General features: G+C 32.0%; 11 protein-coding genes across 11 annotated transcripts; 8 read left to right on the forward strand and 3 right to left on the reverse strand.

Annotated features, from left to right (window-relative positions):
• Window positions 1–297: 297 nt before the first annotated feature.
• On the forward strand, window positions 298–1,285 carry NAEGRDRAFT_81299 (uncharacterized protein; the record flags this gene model as incomplete). The annotated part of the gene is made up of 1 exon (XM_002672017.1): window positions 298–1,285. The coding sequence occupies one exon, from the start codon at window positions 298–300 to the stop codon at window positions 988–990; it is 693 nt and encodes a 230-aa protein (XP_002672063.1). The 3' UTR covers window positions 991–1,285.
• A 684-nt stretch (window positions 1,286–1,969) lies between these two features.
• On the reverse strand, window positions 1,970–2,916 carry NAEGRDRAFT_81301 (adenylate kinase). Its single transcript, XM_002672082.1, has 3 exons — window positions 2,810–2,916; window positions 2,509–2,759; window positions 1,970–2,373 (listed from the first exon to the last, which is right to left on the reverse strand). The coding sequence occupies exons 1-3, from the start codon at window positions 2,856–2,858 to the stop codon at window positions 2,014–2,016; spliced, it is 660 nt and encodes a 219-aa protein (XP_002672128.1). The 5' UTR covers window positions 2,859–2,916; the 3' UTR covers window positions 1,970–2,013.
• Window positions 2,917–3,636: 720 nt separating this feature from the next.
• NAEGRDRAFT_72786 (uncharacterized protein) lies at window positions 3,637–4,391 on the forward strand (the record flags this gene model as incomplete). Its single annotated transcript, XM_002672018.1, has 2 exons — window positions 3,637–4,028; window positions 4,088–4,391. 2 exons carry the CDS (start codon window positions 3,637–3,639, stop codon window positions 4,389–4,391), a joined length of 696 nt encoding a protein of 231 aa, XP_002672064.1.
• A 375-nt stretch (window positions 4,392–4,766) lies between these two features.
• On the forward strand, window positions 4,767–5,369 carry NAEGRDRAFT_72787 (uncharacterized protein; the record flags this gene model as incomplete). The annotated part of the gene is made up of 1 exon (XM_002672019.1): window positions 4,767–5,369. The coding sequence occupies one exon, from the start codon at window positions 4,767–4,769 to the stop codon at window positions 5,367–5,369; it is 603 nt and encodes a 200-aa protein (XP_002672065.1).
• A 155-nt stretch (window positions 5,370–5,524) lies between these two features.
• NAEGRDRAFT_81302 (WD40 repeat-containing protein) lies at window positions 5,525–7,812 on the forward strand (the record flags this gene model as incomplete). The annotated part of the gene is made up of 1 exon (XM_002672020.1): window positions 5,525–7,812. One exon carries the CDS (start codon window positions 5,525–5,527, stop codon window positions 7,790–7,792), a length of 2,268 nt encoding a protein of 755 aa, XP_002672066.1. The 3' UTR covers window positions 7,793–7,812.
• A 221-nt stretch (window positions 7,813–8,033) lies between these two features.
• NAEGRDRAFT_72789 (uncharacterized protein) lies at window positions 8,034–9,390 on the forward strand (the record flags this gene model as incomplete). The annotated part of the gene is made up of 3 exons (XM_002672021.1): window positions 8,034–8,670; window positions 8,717–9,067; window positions 9,122–9,390. 3 exons carry the CDS (start codon window positions 8,034–8,036, stop codon window positions 9,388–9,390), a joined length of 1,257 nt encoding a protein of 418 aa, XP_002672067.1.
• A 191-nt stretch (window positions 9,391–9,581) lies between these two features.
• Window positions 9,582–11,092, reverse strand: NAEGRDRAFT_81303 (poly (ADP-ribose) glycohydrolase; the record flags this gene model as incomplete). Its single annotated transcript, XM_002672083.1, has 2 exons — window positions 9,582–10,249; window positions 10,294–11,092. The coding sequence occupies 2 exons, from the start codon at window positions 11,090–11,092 to the stop codon at window positions 9,651–9,653; spliced, it is 1,398 nt and encodes a 465-aa protein (XP_002672129.1). The 3' UTR covers window positions 9,582–9,650.
• A 132-nt stretch (window positions 11,093–11,224) lies between these two features.
• NAEGRDRAFT_72791 (uncharacterized protein) lies at window positions 11,225–12,176 on the reverse strand (the record flags this gene model as incomplete). Its single annotated transcript, XM_002672084.1, has 2 exons — window positions 11,225–11,868; window positions 11,924–12,176. The coding sequence occupies 2 exons, from the start codon at window positions 12,174–12,176 to the stop codon at window positions 11,225–11,227; spliced, it is 897 nt and encodes a 298-aa protein (XP_002672130.1).
• A 550-nt stretch (window positions 12,177–12,726) lies between these two features.
• NAEGRDRAFT_81304 (short chain dehydrogenase/reductase family protein) lies at window positions 12,727–14,635 on the forward strand. The gene has a single exon (XM_002672022.1). It carries the CDS (start codon window positions 12,952–12,954, stop codon window positions 14,620–14,622), a length of 1,671 nt encoding a protein of 556 aa, XP_002672068.1. The 5' UTR covers window positions 12,727–12,951; the 3' UTR covers window positions 14,623–14,635.
• A 338-nt stretch (window positions 14,636–14,973) lies between these two features.
• NAEGRDRAFT_59275 (uncharacterized protein) lies at window positions 14,974–16,112 on the forward strand (the record flags this gene model as incomplete). Its single annotated transcript, XM_002672023.1, has 1 exon — window positions 14,974–16,112. The coding sequence occupies one exon, from the start codon at window positions 14,974–14,976 to the stop codon at window positions 16,087–16,089; it is 1,116 nt and encodes a 371-aa protein (XP_002672069.1). The 3' UTR covers window positions 16,090–16,112.
• Window positions 16,113–17,329: 1,217 nt separating this feature from the next.
• Window positions 17,330–17,941, forward strand: NAEGRDRAFT_52432 (uncharacterized protein; the record flags this gene model as incomplete). The annotated part of the gene is made up of 1 exon (XM_002672024.1): window positions 17,330–17,941. One exon carries the CDS (start codon window positions 17,330–17,332, stop codon window positions 17,939–17,941), a length of 612 nt encoding a protein of 203 aa, XP_002672070.1.
• Window positions 17,942–18,692: the final 751 nt, after the last annotated feature.

The raw sequence follows: 18,692 nt of genomic DNA on the forward strand, positions 1-18,692 counted from the left end.
ATCAACATTGATTTACCTAATAAAAAACCTTTATTTTTGAATTGTCAAAAAGACTACAGCACCACAGGTTCCCAAGTTGTCTCCAACCTCAGTACTGATGTGGCTCGACGATGCTTAACTTCTCAAATCGGACGGGATGAGGTGCATTCATCGTGATATGGCCGTAGCCATTCATTTTCTTAATTTGTGATATATAAAACATCTTCTTAAAATCTTAATGTTGAATAAGTCAATGAATTCTTTGTTCGCACACAGAATAGTAACTTTCAAATTCCGCTAAAAATTAGAACAAAAAAAATGAGTACAAACTTTTCTCAAGGTTTTCTGGTAAGAATGAAAGGAGAGCTAAAATTGCTCAAGAATCAACCTCCTCACGGAATTGCAGCCTATCCAAAGAATGAAGATCGTATCGATATTTTGGAAGCAAAAATACAAGGAACACAAGGTACACCCTATGAAGGTGGTGAATTTGTTTTGGAAATTACACTTCCGAATAATTATCCTCATCATCCTCCAAATGTTAGATTTATTACAAAGATTTATCATCCTAATTTTGATAGTGGAGGCAGAATTTGTTTGGATCTATTGAACATGCCACCAAAAGGAGCATGGAAGCCTAGTATTAATATTTCAACATTGTTGGCTTCTATTAAATTATTAATGGATGAACCGAATGGAGATGATGGATTAATGGCAGACATTACAGAACAATTTAGAAATAATAGACAATTATTTGAGAAGATTGCAAAGGAATGGACGAAAAAGTATGCAATTACAAGTTTTGTGACAACAGATTCATCGGAACAAACAAAGGAAGAAGAAAATAATGCAAAACCACCAGTTGAATCAAATGATAAATCATCGGAAAAGGAGAAGAAAGTAAGAAAGATTAATGACAGTAGCAGTAGTGATGATGATGATAGCAGTAGTAGCAGTGAAGATGAGGAAGAAGGACTATTCCACAAGAAAATGAAAAAGAGAAAGCTTTAATTTAGAATAATGAATTATTAGATTGGCTCTTTGTACTTGACTTGGCTCTGCTTGAGCTTGGTGGAGCACCCAAGAATCCCATATCAAAACCACCATCTCCTCCACCTGACTTTGATCCAGCGGAACCTGTTGCTTCAGTGGTTCTTCCTTTTGTCTTAACTTTAATGTTAACTTTGATCTTTTCACCTTCTCCTAAACTATAGTCCTTTTGTTCTTCTTCAACTGGATTTTCATCTTGATCTTTCACATTCTTAACCAATCTATTAAATTGTAAATAAATTGTAAAATTTAAATACGTACTTTTGGTGATCTTGCAAAGCAACATTGAAATCAAAAGCATCGGATCTTTCTCCAAAACCGATACCAATGAATGCATGCCTTCCTTTTTGTTTATCTTCAATTCTGAGAACAAAGTAACGACTAGAGTCTAAAACTCTTTCAATAGCTTGTGGTCCACTTTCATCAGTATTTACATTACAAGTGGCAAATCTCTTTTCAGTTGCTGGATCTTCAAGTCTGACTTCACAATGTTGTCCAATAGCAACAACCTTACATCTACCAGTCCAGAGAGGTTCTCCCCAGTTTTCAGCCTTATAACCTTCGGAAGAGGTTCTTGGAGGAATACGGAAGACATAAGTATTGTTTATAATACACAAAGTTTGTTCATATTCTAATGATGAGAGAAATTAAAAGAGAATTAATTTTGATGAGATTAATGATGGCCAGTTTAAAAAAAGGTGAGACGACGTATTACATGTTTCGCACAAAAAATCCAATACAAAAAACACGTACGGTTATTGAAGATAGAGTCAGTCATTTTTTTAAATTTGAAAATAACAGTTTTTTAGGAATTATTTCCAAAATTTATTTTTTTAACGGTGACGACAGCTAAATTATTTTTATTAATTTTGTGGAAGACAGTTCAATGAAAATTGGATGACAAATCGATAATGAATTTGAAGGATAACAAAAATTTAGATTTTTAGAATTTTAATAATTTAATAATTTAATTTTTTGCTTAGCTTATTTCTTAAAGAAGGATCTGATTTGTTCATTGACAACAGAAATTGGTTGTTCACCATTAATGTTTCTCACCAAACCCTTTTGATTATAATATCCGAGAACCTTATCAGCGTATCCGTGATAAGTCTTCAAACGATTTCTAATAATATTTTCATTGTCATCAGGTCTTTGAGTGAGTGGTTCTCCAGTTACGTCATCCAAACCATCGACTTTTGGTGGTTTAAAGAATTTGTTATATGTACGACCAGATGTAAGGTGAGTCAATCTTCCACTAACTCGTTTAACAACAACTTCATCAGAGACTCCTAAATTGAGAACATGTTCTACAGAAGTATTTCTATCACTCAACATTTGATCCAACTATTAGAATAAAACAATAAATTATCCATTTTCCGAAAAGGAAACAAGGTGATAGAGCATAATTCAATGTCGGACCAAAGGAATCCATTCAAACAAAGTTTGTTCAGGGAACAAATTGAAAATTTCAATACTTACAGCTTCAGCTTGTGGTACTGTACGTGGGAAACCATCGAGAATGAAACCATATCTACAAGCAGGAGAACCAATACTATCCCTAATGATACCAATGACAATATCATCACTGACAAGTTCACCAGCATCAATCTTAGCTTTAGCCTTCAAACCCATTTCTGTTTGGTTTCTTACGGCATCTCTCAACATATCACCTGTAGACAAATGGCAAGCTTCATATTCCTTGGATAATTGAATAGCTTGAGTACCCTTTCCTAAAGATAACAATTAATACTATTGAAAAATTTCCTACTATTATACTAACCTGAACCTGGAGGACCAAAGAAAACAAATCTATTTCTATGTTCAGACATTTTATATGAGTTAAAAGTGTATTGATGAAAATGAGTCGACGCGGCAGGGGCACAATCGAAATATTTTTTTTGATTTAATTTTTATGATGCGATGCAAGTCTTCATCGAAGCAAGCAACAGCAGCAGAAGAAGAAGTATCAATCTCATCCATCTGCTTGGTTTTTTACGGTGTGGCTGATGATGACAAATAGCAAAACAACTTTCGTGCTCGGTGGTTTTATCAAAAATGTTGGAACAATGCACCGAGAATAAGAATCACCCACTCTTACTAATAAGAAAATACGATCCGTTGCTACCAGCCTTCTCAATACAAGTCAATCAATTTGGTGCACGTGTGTCTCAAGGTAAGTAGCCGACAGTTTGGTTCTTGGTGAGCAACAGCAAGCAACTTGAACATTGTAAGGAATTCTGGTCAACCTACCAATACTATTTATTGTCTACTAATGAAGTTGTTAGTGTAATAATTCCCTCAGATAGCAACAGTATTAAAGTCAATTCTCCATTATTTTGATTGAATGTAGAGTGTATTACTGAATCAAGAGATTTTTCATTGGAAAAACCGAAAAATACACATCAGACGTTATCATACATTGTAAACATGAGGGCTCGATCAAGAAAATTCCTTCGTATCGTTAGGAATACCTTCTATTAACAGTAATAAGGAATTCATCTTACAATTAAGGTTCACTTTCAGAGAAGAATTCTATTTTTAGATAAGAGAACTGAAAAACAGATTAAAATTCGAAAATGATGTAAACAATTAAAATTAATTAAAAAAATGATCAGCTCATCAAATAATACATCAACAGCCAACACAACAAGAGGGCAGATAAGATGTGGAAAATTGAATCACACTCCGGATCTAGAAGGATACATTGTTGTGAATTGTTGTTCCACTGCTAAAGATCAATTATATAAACAATTGTCTCCCATGTTATTGGGCCCATATGAATACGAAATGGATGCTACTGATTATCCTCTCGATGAGAAAAACAAACCTTCTAAAAAAGTTGTAATTCATAATTTGGAAAACTTTTGGCAATTTTCTAAAGTTTGGGAAGGAGAGGAAGAAAGTTTTTACAATGAAAAGACCAAAACTAATGAATTGAGACCAAATAGATTGTTTTTCGAGAGAAGAGCTGAAGGTTGGAATGATAAGAAGGCACACAGGTAGGTCTATTAATTTTAATCATGCATTTACATCATTTTCACAATTAATATTCTCAAAGATGGGTCAAGAAGGGAGAAAAGACATTGTATGCCTGGTGGCATGGAGAAAAGCTCGATTACATGGCTGGTAGAAGAAGAATCTACTGTCCACTCTATGCTGAGAAGGTAGTTCACATTGAAGGATTTAAAAAGGTTCAAAATCTCCTCAATAAGGGACACAATATTTTAATTCTTGGTTATGATGGTTACGATTATCATGCTGAGAATATGACACTTCAAGATTGTTTCAATGATGTTTCAAGACCATTCGGTCACGAATTGGTATTGTGTGGCTTGTTAACTAATGATCATGTTTGGGAGTAAAAAGAAAATTTTACAATAAAAAAATGCCTCCAAACCAATCATTAACAACACCTATTAATGTTGTCACAGCAACGTATTTGGACCCGAAAAAAGTGAGTTTTTGATGATCATCACATATCGGAAATATATTTATTCTAGTATTCTAAATTTCTAAATATTTGGATTTATCTAGGAGTGTTGTACGGAGTGCAATATTTGCAATATTTATATGTAAATAGGAAAAGTAAAGAGTGGGATGTAAAATTAAAGAAATGGATAGAACTTGTACAAAAGTGGAAACGAGGAGAATTACAACAATATGATTGGAATTCATATAAATATGATATATTACCACAGTCTATTTATTCTACTCTTTCAGTTTTTTCAAAAGCCTACATGGAAAATAAGGAAGAGGAAGTTAAATTACCACCTACGTTATTGATGGGAGCATCATTTGTAAATTCATTGGAAAATGTAGTTTTTGGAACTGAAAAGAAAGATACAATTTCAAAAGGAGATGAATTATTTTCAATTAAAGATCTGGACCAAAATACTAATAATTCAACAATAGAGGCCATGGCAGAACAAGCTACTCATTCAATAATGGAAAAATTTGAAAAACTAAATGAATGGAATGATTTTGATTATCAACAATATTTTGCGACGAAATCGCCACCGTGGAAATCGAGATTTATCTTCAACCCCAATGAAGAGATTCCATCTATTGAGGATATAAAACAAAATGAAGACTTGAGAATTGACACATTAGGCGAGCAACCACATGAATTTGACAAGTATTTATTTGAGGATTTTCTGGACCATATGGATCCTTTTATTAATCATCAACTTGCCAAACCTTCACTAAGTATGATTAGAGGTAAACAGGGTACTCTCTTCAATCCATCTCGAGTTCACTACATTCTCAATGACATTGAAAATGACAGAAGAAGAATCATCAGAAATGCTATTGATTCAATAAAATTAAACAAGGTGCAATAATAACATTCCTATTTCTAATCAAATTAATATTGATGAAGCATGATAATAGCCACCTTCAATTTAAATTTTAAATCAAATTCAACAAATCCGAAGCCATCATGATGAAGGTAAAAAAGAACATCAAAAAAAATATTCAAAAAATAAATTGAAAAAAAATGCCATCATCAAAAGAAGAACGAAAATCTTCATCATCAAAAATTGCCGATAAACCTAAATATGAATTGCTCACAGACAAGGACTTTAAGAGAGCAGAACAATTAACTGAGGAAAAAAAGCTACAAGATAAAGATTTTCAAGACAAGGAAAAGAAACAAAGAAAGGAAAGAAATGAATTCTTGTTTAAAAAGACCAAGAATTTGTTAAAAACCTACGAGAAATCTAAATTTTATCAAAAGACGAAACTTTTAACAAATGATGCACTTGATAAGTATAAAAGAAAGAGTACAATCGATGAAAAACCAATCCCTAAAAGGGAGATGGCATTCTACCAATATAAAAACAAATTAGCTAACAAACAAGAAGTTTCAAGGAATATCCTTTGGACTGATGTCGATCGTTCGAAAGCTGAAGCAAGATTGGCTAGATCCGAAGTTTTGAGAACCAAAGAAAATGAAGAAAGAGGTATTGAATTGGATGATAGTGATATTTACTCTAAAACATATCAACTTTCACAGGAAGCAATTTTGAAGGATGTAGATGAAAATACTAGAAAGAAAATATTTGATATTGAACTTACACAATATTCACCGTATAAGATTCAATATAGTTTGAGTGGTAGAAAATTACTTTTGGGTGGTGTGAAAGGTCACATTTCAACATTGGATTGGAGAAAATTTGAAATGCTTCATGAAAATCATTTCAGTGAACCATGTAAGGCAGTTCAATGGTTGATGGATGATGGCATGTATGCTGTTGCTCAATCACCATTTACCTATGTTTATAATGAACAAGGTGTAGAAATTCACATGTGTAGAGATTTCCATAAGGTTGAATTCCTTTCTTACTTACCTTTCCATTATTTACTTGTTGGTGCTAGTAGACAACAAAATTTACCAACAGGAAATAGTGGTCAAATCATTTTCAAGGATATTTCATTGGGTGAAAACGTATCAACAGTTAAATTAGATCCAATTTCATGCATGACACCAAATCCATATAATGCTGTTATGTGTGTTGGTCATTTGAATGGTACTGTTTCAATGGTATTACCTCGTGATAAGGATTACAAACCAGTCGTTTCCATGTTCTGTCATCAAGCTCCAATTAAACATTTGGCAGTTGATCCAACAGGTCGTTATATGGTTACAAGTGCTGCTGATGATAAGGTTAAAGTTTGGGATATTAGAAATACCTATCAACCATTGACAACAGTTGATACTCTTGAACATCTTAATCAAATTAGACCAAAGAATGGCGATCATATTACTTCTATGGCTGTTTCACAATCGGGAATGGTTGCTGTTTCACTTAAACATACAGTAGCAATATGGAAGAATTTGACTCACATAAATCAAGCTGATAAGGAAATTTACTTGCTTCACAAGATGCCAAATCATACCACAGTTTCAGATTTATCATTCTGCCCATATGAAGATATTCTTGGTGTTGGTCATTCTAGAGGATTCAGTAGTTTAATTGTTCCAGGTTCTGGTTCAAGCTCTTACGATTCTAGAATGCCTAATCCTTACTTTACTGATAAACAAGTTAAGGACTTTAACGTGAGAACCTTGCTTGAAAAGATTCCATATGAAATGATTTGTTTGGATCCAACAGTGATTGGTACATCAGGTATGAGAGAAAAGGATCACTCCTACTCATCTCAAGTTGAAATCTCAGAAGAATTGAAACAAGAATTGAGCAGAGTTGGTCTCAAGGAAGAAGAAAGAAAAGAAGCTGAAAAGAGAAAACGTTTAACCTCAAGAGATCAATACAGAGAAGAACTCTTTAACAAATATCAAGAAATGAAAGCAGCCATACCAAAGAATTGGTATGATGAAGAAGATGCTGATGCTTTGGATCGTTTTGCCTCATTAAAGAAGAGAAAGATAAAGTACGACGAAAAGAAGAGAGAAGATACTCGAAAGCAACAAGAACAAACTGAAGAATCAGATAGAGTCAAACAATTGAAGAGACAATTGAGTGGCGATGATTCTGGAGATGAGGAAGAATCATCTGGTGATGAAGACGAAAATATGCTCAAATTATCATCTTCAGGAAAGAAGAAGCAACAAGAAGGCGACGAAGATGATGAGGAACAAGACGATGAAGAACAAATGGACAATCAAGCTGATGACGACGAAGATGAGGAAGAACAAGAAGACGACGAAGACCAACAAGCAAACATTTCAGAGGAATCTGATGATTACGAAAGCGATGAAAGTGAGGAAGAAGACACCAACTCAATAATTGATCCATTCGCATAAATGTACAAAAATTCTCTAAATTCTCTAAATTCAATTATTAAGCTAGCTCAAATTCTACCAAATCCTTCAATGGTTTGGAAATAGTAAATTTCTTGTAATCCAGATATTTTTCATCACCATGATATTAATAGCATTTGCCAACAAATCTTCAGAAAAAAAAATGTCAAATACAGAGAAGCTTCCTTCATCACATCAAAGCATGATGAGGAGATTTTCCTCCTCTTCCCTGATGATGATCGTGATGAGTTTAATGATTGTAGTAATGTTACTCCGATCGGAAGTTAATGCCTTCTCCTATAGAAATGCTCCACAAGGAATACATATTGCTCTAACAGGAGTAGAAAGCGAAATGTCGGTTATGTTCTTTACCCAACTCAAATCAAAGAATTATCAAATTATTTATTCAACTTCTAGTAATTTGGATATATTGGATGTTAAAGTTAAACAAGAGGTTGAACATTACAAGTATATTGTCTATCAAGTACCTGGAATGTATGAAGAACTTACAGTTCATGAATTTATTCTTAAAGGCCTTCCACCAGCAACAAAGATTTATTACAGGATTGCAATGAAAAATGATGAAACAACAACAAGTGAAACATTCTCTTTCATTACTCAAAAATCAAGAAGTGAATTATTGAAGAGTGATGAACCTTTCCAATTTTTGGTTTATGGTGATATGGATATTTTCAATGATGGACAAAATACTATTGATTCAATTATGAGAAATCACATGAAGGATACTCAATTCATTCTCCATATTGGTGATATTCCTTATGTTTGGAATCATGAACATGAATACAAGTGGGAAAAGTGGTTTGATATGATTGAACCAATTACTTCTGCAATGCCATACATTGTTTGTAACGGTAATCATGGTAAGTTTTATTTCATGTAATGAAAATTTACAATAATTGTAACTAGAAAACGCTTCTAACTTTACCTCTTACAAGACCAGATTCACTAATAGTACTGTTTCAGTAACAACCAAGTCAAATACTCAATCAAACTTGTATTATTCATTTGATTATGGTTCAATTCACTTTATTACTATTAGTAGTGAACATGATTATGCTTTGCAAACAAGATGGATGGAGGAAGATCTTGCAAAGGTCAATAGAGAAGAAACTCCATTCATTATTTTCTACTCACACAGACCAATGTATAGCAGTAATGAAAACCATGGAAGTTATGACCCAATCAGAATTGCAGTTGAACCTCTTTTGAGAAAGTATAAGGTTGACTTGGCATTATTTGGTCACGTTCATGCTTATGGTAAGTAGTGATATCATCTTGTGTAATAATGTTTACTAATTTTATTAACAACAGAGAGAACTTGTCCAATCTCGGAACAAGGTGTTTGTGACAAGAAGAAGCACAGAAATTACTTTAAGAATGCTGATGGTACCATTCACATCCATGTTGGCACAGCAGGTTTTGAACTTAATCAAAAATGGGATCCAAAACCTGAATGGAGTACATACAGAGAAACTAATCATGGTTATCTCAGAATTAAAGTTTTTGGCAAACGTGCTCTTTCTGTCGAATTTTTGAGAAATGGTGTTACAACAGCTGACAGTTTTTTGATTGAGAAATAAATTGGTGGTCGTTTTTATTAATTTCTTTGAGGAAGTATTCTTGACAATACTTTCTGAACACAATCAAAAAATACAGAACTAATGACATTCAACTGTCAAGGGGTTTGGAATAAAGATGATTAAGATATAAGGATTCATTTATTTTTTTTCAAATACATTCAATTGATTGAAAAACAGATTGATTAGATAGATTTACATGGATAAAAATTTACTTGGTTTCTCGAAAACTACAATAAGACCAATTCATGTTACATTCACAATTATAAGAGAAGTTTTCTCAGTGCAGTGAATGTTGCAACTTGATTATTAGAAGCAAATTGTTTAACTTTCAGCAAACTTTGATAAAGAGCTCCAACAGTAATTCCCTGTTTGTTCAAATCTTCGACAAGAGGTGCTAATACTTCCACTTCTTTTCTTTGGAATGAATAATAAACTAAACTCTTTTGAGCTAAAGAAGCAGAAATTACTTGAATGATTGCCTTCAACTCCACGTCACCCAAGAATGCCCCACATCCCCAGTTTCCAGTTGAAATCTTATCCATTGTCTTGGAAGATGAGAAACCAGAGAGAGATTTGATAATTTCTCTATCAATGGTTTCCTTTTCCCATTGTGAAAGGAAATTTAACTTATTGAATATCAAAGCATCAATAGCACTAGTTTGTTTCAATGAATTTCCATTTGAATCCTTATTCAAATCTATAAAATTACCAGCATAATCCAAACTAAACGCATAACCCTTGTGTTTAGAATATTGCTCAGCACCAGTAATTAAAATAGATTCCCTATCACCCATGACATGACAGAACAATCTGGCAATATTCATTTCAGGACACAATGAGAATTCAATTTCTTCTTGAACTATGTCGAATATTGATTAGTTGAATCACATATAGTATACATACCACATCCAAATGAAATAGAAGCTCCTCCAATAAATTTGTTAGCAAAATCAATTTGAACTGCATCATGAGAATCAGCAATAGATCCCTGACTATTAACATGAACGTCACATAGTGGCAAATCGCTATATTCAAAGCTTGGAATTGGAGTCAAATAATGTCTTGTAAATGAAATGCCAAGATTTGGATTTGATGAATAATCAGCAAAACTCTTATGAACTCTAGCAAAATAGTTCAATAACATCATTGTCTTGGCAAATTGAGGTCTAAAATTAGGGAATTTTCCATACATTTCATCATAATTAATTGATGGGAAATATTTCCACAATGGATCATAACTGAGTCTATACCAAGTACAGAAAAAGCTATTTGCTAAAATACATGCAGCTCCAAGTTTAGAAATTGTTAAAGTTTTCGATTCTCCCTTCTTTAAATATTGAATTGATTGTTTAGGAAGATAATCCTCACTCTTTAATACTAAATGTGCAATAAATGGAATAACAGTACTCAAGAAATCATCACTATTATAATCGTCAGGATAATATTGTTCCTCAAATAATTCCATAGCTTGATATAATACAAGATACTTGTCGGGATTTTCATCTTCCTTCTTAGGCTTTCCGAAATGATTCACCTTGATCGATTCAATAATATCAATTACTAATTGTTTGGTGATGGATTTCGGATCTTGTACCATAGGTTGTAATTTTGATTGTATAAATGGCCATGATGAATATTCGTATGGAAATTGAACATGTTCGAGCGTGGCTTCGTGATCTTGTGTGACAATGATTTGGGACATTTTTTTTTAATTGTTTACAACTCACTGGAGAGAGAAACGTGAACTTTGTAGAGTTTACAAAACAAATGAACCAGAGTTCAGTTTGCAAAGATTTACAAAATTCAATGTGTGTTATTTTCATTGATCCATTTCTTAAAGTTTTGATTGTCTCTTGTCAATGAGAGAGTAATCATTTGGTCCATAAATTTCCAATCTGTGATATGAATTAGGAATGCCACTGATATTGTCTGATGACTTGTGGAGACAATCTCCTGGTAAAATGATTATTTGCTTTGGAATTCTTTCTCCATAAACTCCTCTAACTGATTCATCCTTGTTATTAATCATTATTGGAAGAATTGGTTGATGATTGAGATCAACATTCTTATTTCTGGACTCCTCAATGATATGATTCCATGTTTGATATTTACATAAATGATTCAATATACAATAAGTTGGAGGTGCCAAGAGAATTTTCTTTTGTACAAAACTTGAAATTGCTTCATCTGGTGACATCCATACAGAGTTGACATTCTCACTTCCATCGTGTGAAATGTCAAATTCAAAATCTTGTTCACTCTTTGGATTGGAAATGTAAAATTTAGTATCAAATCTAGATGGTGCCAATTCTGGAGTAATCCATCTCTGATATGGAATTAATGAATCAAGATCCAATGTCAAATTATATTGAGATAGCATTTGTTTGAATTGATTGGCTTCATTGTGAACTACATTTCTCCAATTATTTTGCATAATCTCTTTAACTGGAACCTTTTCCTTGCAAACCAAAAATCCAGCTGTATTTTCAATTGTTAAATATTAACAATTCGAAGATTTTCACATTTTACAAACCTTCTTCAAAAGATTCTCTGATAGCACAAACTTTATCCTCATCTCCTAATTGACCATCAGTAGTCTCCAAAGCACCACCAGGAAAAGTACTACTCTTTGCAAAACTCTTTGATGATTCATTTCTCTCCAATAACAATAATTTATAATCAAAACTTGAATTGGATGATGAAAAATTGTAATTTCTCCTTTTCAACCATTCGACAGGAACAAGATAAATTAGAGAGGAAGCTCTTCTCGGAATTGATGGAGGCATTTGTTTTTTCTAAAATTATGATTAAATACAGTGATGCAGACGATTCCTTTGAATGTGATGTATTTTTTTATATTGTTCTAACGTTTAATTGTTGATTGATTACAAGTAATATTAAGAGTTGAATAATATGGTATGAATTATTGGTTGTTTCACATTCCATGACTCAATAACAAAATATTATAAGCAAGTGAGAGAAAGCAGATAAGATCCATTCTCCAATATTTGAAATGGATAATGACCCTTTTCAAAACGTAGAACACATGGATAACCACAATTTCAAATTGCAAAGATGAATTTCAACAACAATTGGTTGTAATTTAAATCCTTCCTTATCAGAAAGTTATTAGACACTAATCAATTCTCATCATTTCAAAGTAAACAAATACAATTCAATCTAATACCTTATTCTTTTAGTTTCCCCATCAATTATGTTCTTCATTAAATTGGATTCAAAGCTGGTCCTTTCCTCATTTGATGATTATGATGACGACCAAGGCAGCATTATTTTGCTTTCATCCCGAAGTTGAATTTTTTGAAAAAATATTTGAACTCAAAATCAAGCAAAATAGGACAAGAAAACGCTTTTTTCAATAGAGAGCAAGAATTTAGCTCGTCAGCAGAGTTGTTTAAATTTATAATATTATTGAAAATATTGTGATATATAATTTATTTTGTTATTATTATTATTAGTGCGAGATAGTTGGTAAACTGCTATTTATATGATAACCAACAACAACAACAATATAAGACTGTAGAATTTTTATTAACCGCAAAGATGCAGTTAAATCTTAACTATTTTGTGAGAGTGTTTATGCTCAAACTGTGGTTTTTAATTTTCAATTATCCACTTTCTCTACTTACGGCCATCCTTTCCATGATGATAATTTATAGAGCTTCACAGAAGAAGAATTCGCCTCTTCCTCTCGATAAAAGATTACCTATTGAAGATAGTAGTAGTGGTACAACACTTGGATCATCAGGAATAGGTTCTCTTATATCTAATTCTGTTAATTCTGTTGCTGATGTAACAACAGTGACTTCTTCATCTAATAACAACAACAACAACAACTGGTCGGCCACAGTTGCTTCAATTTATAGTTCTTCATCTGATGATGAAACGGAAAAACCAACATCAAGATTTACTAGTTTTATTAATTATTTCTGGGGAGGAGGAAAAACTCATCACAACGTTGATGACAATATCAGCACAACAAGTACATCATCAGAAAATTCAACAATCTCCCCAGCTGATGGTAATCATATGTATTCCATGTTTGATAATGTTGATTCTAATGATCCAAACCAAAGTAATCTTTTACGATGTCCTCCTAAATTATTAGAAGATCCAATGAAGTTGTTGGGAAGAACTGTCTTGATGGTAGGAGGTTGTTGTGAAGGTGTAGGATATGAAATTGCTTATGCACTTGCACAGTTAGGTGCTAGAAAGGTTGTTTTAGCTTGTGCAAATGAACATGAAGCCCAAGAAGCAATCGAGAAAATGACAGATATTAGTCGAGGAGTTGTTGAATTTATGCATCTAGATTTATCTTCCATTCAAAGTATACGTCAATTTGTTAATTTCTATCAAAATGTTATGAATTATGAGTGCCACGTCCTAGTTAGTACTGTTCTTTGCACAAGACAGAGTAACATGGGAAAGAACACTTCTAATAATAACAGTAGTAGACAATTACAAAACCAATTTATTGGTCCTAGATTTACCAAAGATGGTTATGAAAAAAACTTCCAACTCAATTATTTGGGAAGAATTATTCTTATTGATATGATGTCGGATATGTTAAAGAGAAATCATACAAGGGTTGTTAATGTTGTGGAAATATTAAGTGAATCCCTTAAACAACAAAAACCTATGAAAATGATACCTAACTCTGATTTGAATGCTAGTACATTCAAGAAAGCATATACTGAACAAGACTATTTTAATTACTCTATGAGATGTAATTTATTATGGATTAAAATGTTTGCAAAGAAATATCAACAAGATGGTGTGACAATTTGTTGTTGCGACCCTGAACTTCCTGGAACCTACAAACCTCCAATTCCTGATATTATTAATCAACCTACCTCTACTTCCTCACTTCTTTCAGATCCATATTTTATGGATCCAAACTCACATGATGTATTGTCAATCACTAATGAATACGCTGAAGAAATTACCAATTTTGATAAGATACAAAGTTTACTTTATGGGTCACTATGTGATAAGCAATATTTTGAAAATGGTGCCTACATAACGAATTATAGAACTAAAAAACTTCCTTCCTCCTATTCGAATAAGAAAGATATGGAGCTGAATTGGGAACAAACAGCTTCACTCGTAACAGAGATACAGAGTTCTGTCATTTCTCAACACTCCTCTCCTTCAATCAGTGTTAATTCTTCTCCTACCCTTCCCATCCCTTCCTCCTCTCAGAACGAACCATAAAACCCAATTTTCAACAAGTGAAAGAATCAATTATTTTATTAATCATCATCTACAGTAATCAATTTTTCGAAGAAGAAACAATAGATTTGCGTTTTTTGTCTTGTTCATGGAAGTACAAGAATGTCCACTTTACAAAATTTCCTTCTTATTCAAATACGCACCATCAACAAGTTCATCAGAGGAAGATAACAAGGTAAACAACGTGTTAAAAATGTGTGGCTTCTCTGTGTTTACTTTCGCTGGCGTTGTCAAAATTGTTCTATAAATACATCCGTACAAAAAACACATGGTAAAAAAAATGTTCAAAACAACACCGTACCTATTAACAACAGCACACAACATCTCCCACCAATGTCCTTCATTCACTACAATCCACTGGATGGAACTTCACCAAAGAAGAAGCAATTAACATTGGATGAACTGAAGTCCGTTCTTCACTTAAGCCAAGAGCAAGCTGCTAAAGTACTTGGTACATCTTCTTTCAAACTTCGCTCTTTATTCAAGAAGCATAGAGAGGAGCTTTCTATGGTTAGATGGCCAACACAAAAGGCTAGACAACAAATGCTAACCAATAACAACAACAACAACAACATCATAGTGAAGGAAGAAGAAGAATTTCCTAGAGATGAAAATGACTTTCCAATCTTTAAAAAATCTCTCATATACAAGCAACAAATCAAAAAGGGCAATAATCCATTCACTTCTATTGAACCTAAAATATTATATCTTCCTTCTCCACTTGAAAATAATCAACATAATGTTAACCATGAATCAATTTATTCCGGTTATACAGATGATGATAAGATTTTCACCTTTAACAAATATGAACTACAAGATTTCTTACATTTTTTGGAAATGAAAAGATTGGAAAAGGATATTTGTGATCGTATGATTGGTAGAGTAGCAAATGGATTCAAGAAAGTTGTATTCTGTATGCCAGTTTCAAAGTGTACCAGAAATGTATTTACCAGTTACTTTGATATGTATGGAGAACATTGTACAATTAGAAGTAGAAAGGTTCTTGGATACGATTCTATTGGCTGTTTTACAAAAAGAAATGTTTCAAGATATGTGTTTGAATTTCCATATTTACCAACATTCGGAAATGGACGATGGACTTTGAATCAATATAGTTTAGATAATAATAATTATGAATCGGAATTTGAAGATGGGGAAGGAATAACAATATTCAACGATTCTACATCAACAACAAGTAGTACATCATCAAATGATTTCAGTTTTCCAGTTATCGAAGACAATGATTATTCATTTTTAGGAGAGGAGTTGAATGAGTTTAATGAACATTGCAATAGACAATTGGAATTCATGGAAGGATGGGATCATGTTCGAAACATGGTTTATAGATTAAGTGTTTCTCATAATTCAATCACTCAACTGGTTACAGTTTCATTCGGAATGATTTCTTTGAAGTTGTGGTATGATGGAACCTATAAAGAAACATTTTAATAAAGTATAACATTTAATCTATCACTTCTATACCATCATTATCACTTACATCAACAAGTTCAACAATAACATTAATCAACTTCAACTTCTGATTCACCTAACAAAGTATTTTTTGACCCTGCAGTAAAAATAAAAAATTTATTGCAGGGTCAAAAAAATGCTTAAACAACCCAAACGCAAAAAACAAAAACAGGACCATCAAAACACAACTTCATCAATAACAACATCAACCCCAACAACATCAACAACAACAACAACAACTTCATCGATTAGAAAGTGTATTGTTAATTGTATCAATAATCAAATACACTTTTCTAAATCGGAAACACTAGTAACTTTATTAAAAGATTCAATGAATAAGAAGGAGTCATCAAATGAAATTTGTATTGTTTGTAAAAACGGAACACCAGATAGTCATAAAGTTAGACCCTATGATCATTTTAAACCACATTCTAAAAAGATTATTAAATTATCAAATAATATTCCTATTAAATCTATTAATAATTATGATGAGTTAATTAAAGAAATGATTAGTAATAATTTTGCTAAATTTAAGAATAATAATAATATTATTGAACAATATAATGATTATGTTAATACTAAATTACAATTAAATGATGAAGAAAAAGAATTAATATTTACAAATAATTTTTTTAACAAATTTAATTTTAAACATGATAGGCTCGATACTTTAGATTATTTACATAAAATTAATACACTACAACAAAAAATTAATACAGCTATTTGTCTTCAAATTCTTTTAAAGAATTTTGTTTCGAAGATAAAAAATTCTGAATAGTTTCATGTAGAATTCCAATATCATCAAATAATAATACTTCATTTGTTTCATTAGAAGTTCTTTCTTTCAAATTTGGTAAAATAATATTATCCTTAAAAAAGTAAAATATTTTAAATCCAGTTATTACTAAATGAATATTAAATAATTGACGTTTAAAATCAGTAGTATCTGAATGTAAATGAGAGCCATTAGTTGAATCTGTAGATATCCATAGATCAGTCCATTCAGTACATAATTTAGAATCTTTAATTAATGGTGAAATGGACTTGAATTATGTATTGTTGGACCTGGCCAAAGTATTGTGTTTAAAGAACATGTTCCTCATGGAACCTTTAATTGGGGTCCTATTACAATAAGTTTTGGACAAACTTATTTTGGAAATGAAATTGAAAAATTGATTTTCAATAAGAATCCAAATGATATTTCTTTATTGATTCAGGAATGTGCAATTTAAGTAATTATTTGTGGAGAAGTGATGATGATAAGCAAGTTTCAATTATAGAAAGAACTCCTATGAAAAGTTCTAAAGTTAATGAGTCATTTATTATTGATTGCAGCCCGCCAACAACAGTTCTTCTTAACAAACCAAGTACCACTACCATAATTCCAACCAGTGACGAAACTTTGGTAAATAGATCTCCATCAACCAAAAGAAAAGTAGATGCAATTAATGTGAAGGAATTATCAAAGAAAGCTGTTAAAGCTATCAAGACAGATAATGAACAAAACGATTATACTATGTCAGAAACTTCATTACTTTTACAAGAATTAACAGATATTCTTTCAGATAGAGAAGAAAGAGATGCTTTAAAAAGAAAAGTTGAGCTAGAAGAAGGTTTTTATGAGTATTGTATGCAATTTTATCAAAAGATTATTACAGAAAATAAGAAAAAGATGGAATTGTTAGAAAATCAATTCGGTGAAATAGAGGCATTATCTATTGAAGTATCTTCCTATATCACTAAAAGACGAGAGAAACTAGAAATACAAGATAAAATAGAACACGCTGCTATCAAAGAAGAATTGAAAAAGCTTTTTGCAGAAGAAAAATAAACTATTTTCATGACTTTACATTTATTTACATTTATTTACGTTTATTTACATTTATTTACGTTTATTTATATCAAATAATTACAAATAGTAATGTCTTTTTAAGTTTATTTACGTTTATTGAAATATTAACGTTTATTTATATATATTACTATTTGTTGAATAAATTAACAGTATTTATTATTAATAAAACCTAGTTTAATGTTTAATCATAATGAAGCAAACAATTTGTATTAAATAATAATCATTTGATACATAATAATACATAATCTTCCGGCATGGAATAATAGGTGCCTGCAGTATTTATTTTTAAAATACTGCAGGTATTAATTATCAGCCGAGTTTTTTTGCACAGCCATCGCTGGGAGGTTTTTACCACCCTCTCATTTTAACATGTCAAACACCACAGAATCAGACAAACTTCACAATGATGAAGCAGTGTGCGTCTCGTCATCCGATGAAGAAGAATTTATCAGCAAGGATAAGCAAAAAGGTCACAAGGGAGTATTTATTGAAATCGGAGAACGTATGAAAAGATATGAAGCCAATCAAGGATTATTCTTGGATGAAACCAAGCCGTATATGGCCAGATTGGATGGTCATAAATTCTCAACATTTGCTCGTCCATTTAGGTATGTAATGATATGAATTGATTGTATTAAATTAATTCTTGATATTCAGAAAGCCATATGATAACTTGTTGCATGCAGTCATGGTTCAAACAGCTGCTGATCTGTGGAACAATTTAATGATG

Source organism: Naegleria gruberi (genome assembly GCF_000004985.1).
Source record: "Naegleria gruberi genomic scaffold NAEGRscaffold_56, whole genome shotgun sequence".
Classification (NCBI taxonomy): Eukaryota; Heterolobosea; class Eutetramitea; order Acrasida; family Naegleriidae; genus Naegleria; species Naegleria gruberi.